General features: G+C 54.6%; 1 protein-coding gene across 1 annotated transcript; it reads left to right on the top strand.

Annotated features, from left to right (window-relative positions):
- HPCA (hippocalcin) lies at positions 1–1,185 on the top strand. The gene is made up of 3 exons (XM_061480181.1): positions 1–451; positions 710–815; positions 1,051–1,185. The coding sequence occupies exons 1-3, from the start codon at positions 74–76 to the stop codon at positions 1,146–1,148; spliced, it is 582 nt and encodes a 193-aa protein (XP_061336165.1). The 5' UTR covers positions 1–73; the 3' UTR covers positions 1,149–1,185.
- The last annotated feature ends 5,457 nt before the right edge of the window (positions 1,186–6,642 follow it).

Raw genomic sequence — 6,642 nt, 5'->3', positions numbered from 1 at the left:
TACCAGGGAGCTCTGCCCCATCCCTCTCCCCTCCTGTAGCACAGAGGGACCCCCCGGCACCGGGCCCAGCACAATGGGGAAGCAGAACAGCAAACTGCGTCCCGAGATGCTGCAGGACCTGCGGGAAAACACCGAGTTCTCGGACCTGGAGCTGCAGGGCTGGTACAAGGGGTTCCTGAAGGATTGTCCCTCCGGGATCCTCAACGTGGAAGAGTTCAAGAAGATCTACGCCAACTTCTTCCCCTACGGCGACGCCTCCAAGTTCGCCGAGCACGTCTTCCGCACCTTCGACACCAACGGCGACGGCACCATCGACTTCCGAGAGTTCATCATCGCGCTGAGCGTCACCTCCCGCGGGAAGCTGGAGCAGAAGCTCATGTGGGCCTTCAGCATGTACGACCTGGACGGCAACGGCTACATCAGCCGGGAGGAGATGCTGGAGATCGTGCAGGTACCGAGCCCCTGAGCCCCCTCGTAGGGTGCAAGCTGGGGACGTCCCCTGTGTGCCAGCCCTGGGGTGGGACGTGGCTTTGGTGGCGGTGCTTGCGCCCATCCCAACCAAAGCTCCCCACGGGGGGACACGGGGAGGGTGTTGAACGCCAGCCCCGTTCCCAGCACAGCGAAGCCCAAAGCTTGGCCCCCTTTCCTGGATGGGTGACAGCAAACACCTCGCTCCCCCCCATCCCTCCTCCCCACGTCCCGCTCGCAGGCCATCTACAAAATGGTCTCGTCCGTGATGACCATGCCCGAAGATGAATCCACTCCGGAGAAAAGAACGGAAAAGATCTTCCGCCAGATGGATACCAACAACGACGGTAAATGAGGGCTGGAGGGATTAAGGGAAAGGTCTCGCTGCTAAAGCCGGGGGTCTTAGACCGAGCTGCACGCACGCTGATTAAATGGCTCACTAAGGGGGGGGGAGCCCCGGCAGCCGGAGGGGCTCAGCGGACCCCAGGGTGCTCATCCCGGGTGCTGGGAGGGCTCCAATCCTGGTTGTGCCCCGGGGCTGCGGTGATGGGCGCCGGGCTGAGCCTTGTCCCCGCCCCACAGGAAAGCTTTCTCTGGAGGAGTTCATCAAAGGTGCCAAGAGCGACCCGTCCATCGTGCGCCTGCTGCAGTGCGACCCCAGCGGCGCCGCGCAGTTCTGAGCCCCACGGAACCCCCCCCACAGCCCCACACCACCCCCCAACCTGCAGCTGGTCACTGCCACGGTCCCCTGCCCGGCCCCTGTGGTCTCCCCCCACTTCCATGCCCCATAGGGAGAGAGCTGGAGCCTGGCTGAGGCTGCAGCAAGGGGGGGACCAAGGGGGATGGTCCCCATGGCCAAGCGGCTCCCACACTGGGTCAGCGTGGGGAAGGATGGAGCAGGGTCTGCCCTAGGCAAGGAAGGTCCCCCCAGCACTGGGGACATGAACCCAGATTCATGGTGAAGCCACCACTGCATCCCTGGCACGAGGACAAAGACACAGGGACTTGGAGACCCCCAGCACCCCCTATGCATGCAGACATGGCCATGGGGCTGAGGCAGCCCCTTCCCCACAGCCAGCACATGGGTAGGGGCCACGGGGATGGGGACGCACTCATTGTCTTTTAATACCTACAGAATAAAGTTTGTGTCAGTGCAGTCAGTGGTGGGAAAGAGGCATCAATGGGGAATGGGTATCCCTGAAGCATCTGGATCCAGCCCAGTTGCCTGCTTCAGTGCAGCCCCAGGTGAGCCGAGGCCATGGGGATGGGCTCATGGGTCTTGGCTGGTGGCATTTAAAGGACACATCCACCCAGGAGCTGGGTTGAGGAACAGTGGGGTCCTGCTGTGGGGCTGTGAAGGCACTGGGGCAGGGCAGGGCTGCCAGGGCACAGCCATGGGGTTGCTCAGAGCCAGGCAGCACCCACACTGTGCAGCCTCAGCAAGCCCAGGCACTACATGGGGTCAGGGCTCTGCCCAGGGGCTGCCTGCAGGGAGCCCAACAAAGCACAGAGGATGAGAATGAGCATGAGTTCTATCCCAGAGCCCCTGAGCCCAGCCGGGTCCATGCAAGCCCTGCTCAGGGCTGAGCCCAGGACCAGCAGTCACCTCCCTCCGGTGCATCCCGTGGCAGCAGTGGCAGAGGAGGAAGAGGTGGAGGGTGAGCAGGAGGCAGCGGATGCTGAAGACAATCTCCATGGAGCTGAGCAGGAGGGAGAAGGCCCAGAGGGACAGCGTGGAGCTCTGTGGGGACAAGCAAAGAAGTGGTAAATGCCCCATCCCTGGCAGTGTTCAAGGCCAGGCTGCACACAGGGGCTTAGAGCAAGCTGCTCCAGTGGAAGGTGTCCCTGCCCTTGGAACTGGATGAGCTTTAAGGTCCCTTCCAACCCAACCCAGGCTGGGGCATCAATTCCCCACCCGTCCTCCCCATCCCCAGTGCAAACCCCCCCTGTGGACTCCCACAGACACGGGTGGGATCGAAGGGGCACTCACGGGAGACCAGGGTGAAGGCGACATCGGTGTCAGTGCAGGGGGACAGCAGCACCCGGCTGCGGCTGCTCAGGACCAGCACAATGATGGATGGGCAGTGCGGGCAGGGCAGGCAGCTGGTGGTGCTCAGGGTGAAAACCACCCCCTTCTGCAGGAGGGGAGGGAAGCGGCAGCGCAGGGAGGAACCTTTCAGACCTCCGCCTCTGCAGTGGGTTCCAAAGGCCTTTGAGCAATAAAGGCACTGAGCAGACAGGAGGTGAGCAGCATGAAGGCAGGGGTGGTTTTCAGGGTTACTTGAGAACTCCCTCAGCTTGTGAAGTGTAGGACCAGATGGAGAACAGACCTTCCTCAAATAAACTTGTGCTGCCGTTTATCCTGCTTGTTCCTTAAAACCATCTGTCCGAGAGACAAATAAAAGACTGAAACCTGGGCACAGACTGATCAAGTAACAACTGGAGTCACAAATCAAACACCAGGTTCGAGTTACCTGGTGACCACCACTAAAAACCTGCACTGAATTCACAGATGAAAAGCATTTCTTTTAATAGGAATACCCAAGGTCTCTTACCAGCAAGAAGAGCAATCCTGCTTCCCAAATCCCTGTCTCAGAGATACTGGAGCTCAGGGCTGTGGCATCAGTTCTACTATATTCTCCTGATACAGGACATGTAATGGTAATCCCCTGTAATGGCAGAGGGTGTTAAGTTACCTGGCACATCACCACAGCGCTGTGAGCATCAGTCAAACGTCAGCAAAGGGCTCCCTGCTGTACCTGTATGAACTAAAGACAGCAGCCCTTTATAAAGAGAAGGCAGCACCTAGGTGTGCACAGATTCATCACCGATACGAAGCTATTACCGGTTACCCAAAGGTTCAGGTCAGGGAGCCCACATGCTGAAGCAGTCTGGCAATTTGCAAAGTGATCCTGCCACCGAATGCAGCATTTTCCACAGCTCCTGTCTGCTCCTGCAGGCAATTGTCCTAAATGAACTCTACGGACACAGCCTAAAGGAAAGGTAAGACCAGAAGCAGCGAGAGGCAGCACAGAGCAACATAAAACCCATGAAGCCTCCTGGGAAAGGGAAAGGTAACACAGAATCAGTGCCTTTTCCATGCGGGGCATCTTTGTACCTGCTGGGCAGAGAACTCGGACACAAATCCTGCTTCCTGAAGTTGGATTCTTCTATCTCCTGGCAAGTTTTCTGCTGTCATTTCAGTTGTACTTTACTGATTTACCTTGGCTCAGCTATGAGAAGTGAACTGAGGAGTATAAGAGAAGATACTGTGTGTTTCAAGCTACAGTCCAGAATCGTAGGCTGGATAGCACAGGATTGTCTGAAACTCACCGAGTTTGTTTTATTTCCAGTCCACACATACATACAGTGGATACAATAAAACGTAATAACAAAAGAGCCTGAAGAATCACATCCAGGTGCAATCTCATGAAAGATTAAGAAGCTATGAACAAAGATGCAATGTGAATTAGGATCCTGAGGGTAACTCCTCCCGTTTCGATACTGGGCATGACAGGCTATGGTATGGAATATCCCTGTGGCTAGTGCAGGTGTCCTGTCTCTGCTTCCTCCCGATTTCTTGTGCCTCTCCTCACTGGCAGAGCATGGGACTCAAAAGTCCTTGATCGGGGTAAAAGCCACTGAACAACTAAACCATTGGTGTGTTATCAGCGTTGTTCTCAGAGTAAAGGCAGCGCTGCACCTGATCCTAGGAAGAGAACTGACTCTGCTGCAGCTGAAACCAGGGCAAAGGCAGAGAGACAAGCACAGCGGCAGGGCGCAGGATGCCGGGGCAGGAGCCTCCGAGGCGCCTGAGGTTCATTACGGGAGAATGAAGCGCACCGGGGGCTCCTGATCGGGCTCGTGGCCGCAGACCTCACCCCTGCAGCACCGGGCGGCGGCCACGAGCACCCTGGGCCTGAACGTGCCCCGGGAGGCAGCAGCGAGCGCACGGCCCCGGCCCGCAGGGACAACGGGAGCGCCCCGGTTCCTGCGCGGAGGAACGGGCTGCAGTACCCAACTCTGGCCACAGGACGGCAGCAGCGAGCGGCGCCCGGAGCCACCAGCGCAGTACCGAGGTTTAGCCACAGCATCCTAGGATCAACGAGGTTGGAAAAGGCATTTAAGACCATTAAATTCAACCATTACCCCAGCATTGCCAAGGCCAACACTAACCCATGGCATTGAGGGCATCAAATACACGGTTTGTGAACACTTCCAGGCACGGTGATTCCACCACTGCCTTGGCAGCCTGGCCCAATGCCTGGGGAGCCTCTCCGAGGGTTAATGCCCTTCCACGTACAGAAGCAGCCTCCATTCTTCATGGGCAGAGCAGTGGTACAGGCACTTCAATGAAATATTATTGAGGACAAAGAATTCTGATGAATATTTGACAGTTTAAGCAAAAGCATCAAGTCCAGAAGGAAACAGGGGGGAATGATCCCAGTTTGACACCCTGCTACATCCCCGGTCCCAGATGCTGGTTGGGGTCGCACTTTATAGTGGAGTCTGAGGAAGTGGATCTTAGCCAGGAGATGCTGCAAGCCCCTGCTCCCACAGCTGAAGAGCCAGGACAGAAAGCTGGTGCTGGGCATCTTCTGCACATGGCGAGTTCCGCAATGGTGTCACCTGCATTGCTCTCGCTCCTCGCTTTCCCACCTAAAACTCCATCTTGTGTACTCTATGATCTCAGGTGTATTATTCAGATGTCTTTTTGCAAAGGAAAAGCAGGACAGTCCGGTCACGAGGTGAAAGATGAGCTCCCCTCAGTCAAACCAATGGTGAGTGCATTGTTAAAGGCCTGTCACATCTCTCACTCTGGAACAGCACTTCCCTGGGTAGGGCTGCTCTGCTGACAGGCTTTTACCTGAACCTAAAGGGAGGCTTGCATCTCAAATGGCTCCCCGTTTACTCTTACTCACCCCCTAAAACACCCCTCCTCCATGCCCTGATGGACTCCTAATTCCTGCCCCACTTTCAGTGACAGTTTCCTGACCAACCATCACAAAGTCTGTCTTGTAGAGAAAGCAAGGATCAGTTGTGTTGCTGAGGACTGCCCCTTCCAATAAAGGGCTCGAGTAGTAACATTTGCCAAGTTAGAGAATAGGAGGACGGTCACACTCATCTAGGCAGAAGTTCAGGTTCAAAGCTTGTCCCCCAGGGCACCAAATCCAGCCACTTCAAATGGGTTTAGTCCTTGACACTTCATGTCTGTGCCCCTTCACAGACTACTGCCCACCACATCAGAGTCCTCCCCTTTCTCAGAGCTTGTCAGAAGATGCTAGAAGATGGAGAGTCTGTGGCCAAAGACAGTACAGCTACAAACAACCAGGGGCTGCAGTCAGGTTTGTGGGTATCTTTCTCAGGAAGAAGTGTGGGTACTATAATTCTAGAGGAATGAGCATGGAACAAAAGGAAGTACTGGTCCTCGGGCAGAACAGAAGGTACAAGGGCAGACTGCACATGTACAGACAGAGGGTCACAGAGTGAGAACAGAAAAAGTGTGAGCAGAGACCATGCTTAGACAAAAGAGAAACAAACTGCAGAAAGAGGAAGGTGAGAAGAGCTGGATATCTGGAAAAGCAGCAAAACCAAAGTGATTTCCAGAAGCACAACAATGGCAGCTGCAGCATCACCTCAGCAACCCAGCAGAAACGAAGGCAAGAGGTGCACAGAGTGCACCTCCATGCAGCATACAGATGCCAAGAGATCAGATCCTTCAGCTAGCTTCCTGCCTGGGCAACTCTTATTTCTACAGAAACAAATACAAGTCATTTTTAAACTTACAAATACCCAATTCTGATGTTTTCTTTTGCTGAAGGTATTTAATAAGCCAGCTTAGCACACTCTTAGTAATACCAGCTTGCTTTCTAGAACAGGATACATATGGGGTAGCAGCCAATGGACATTTTGGAGGGGGGAAAACAGTTGCATCAAATTCTCAAATGCCAGGTAAGAACAGAATTGATCAATAAATATTGTTCTTCAAAACAAAACAGTAAAAAAAGCACCCACAGAATTATTAATAATAATAATTCTACACTAAGCTCCTAGGTGTAGGTACCAGCTGCCCTTGTGCAGTTACCAAACTGTAAATGCACGTACAGGTAGAAAACAAAACTCAACAAAAAACCCCAAACAAACGCACCTAAAAAATCCTCCAGCTACAAGCTT

Source organism: Pezoporus flaviventris, unplaced genomic scaffold (assembly GCF_033815535.1).
Source record: "Pezoporus flaviventris isolate CSIRO_AGI_PZ_B2104156 unplaced genomic scaffold, CSIRO_AGI_Pfla_v1 ptg000176l, whole genome shotgun sequence".
NCBI classification, from domain to species: domain Eukaryota; kingdom Metazoa; phylum Chordata; class Aves; order Psittaciformes; family Psittacidae; genus Pezoporus; species Pezoporus flaviventris.
The sequence above is the reverse complement of the archived record's forward strand: the minus strand, read 5'-3'. Positions and strand labels throughout refer to the sequence as shown.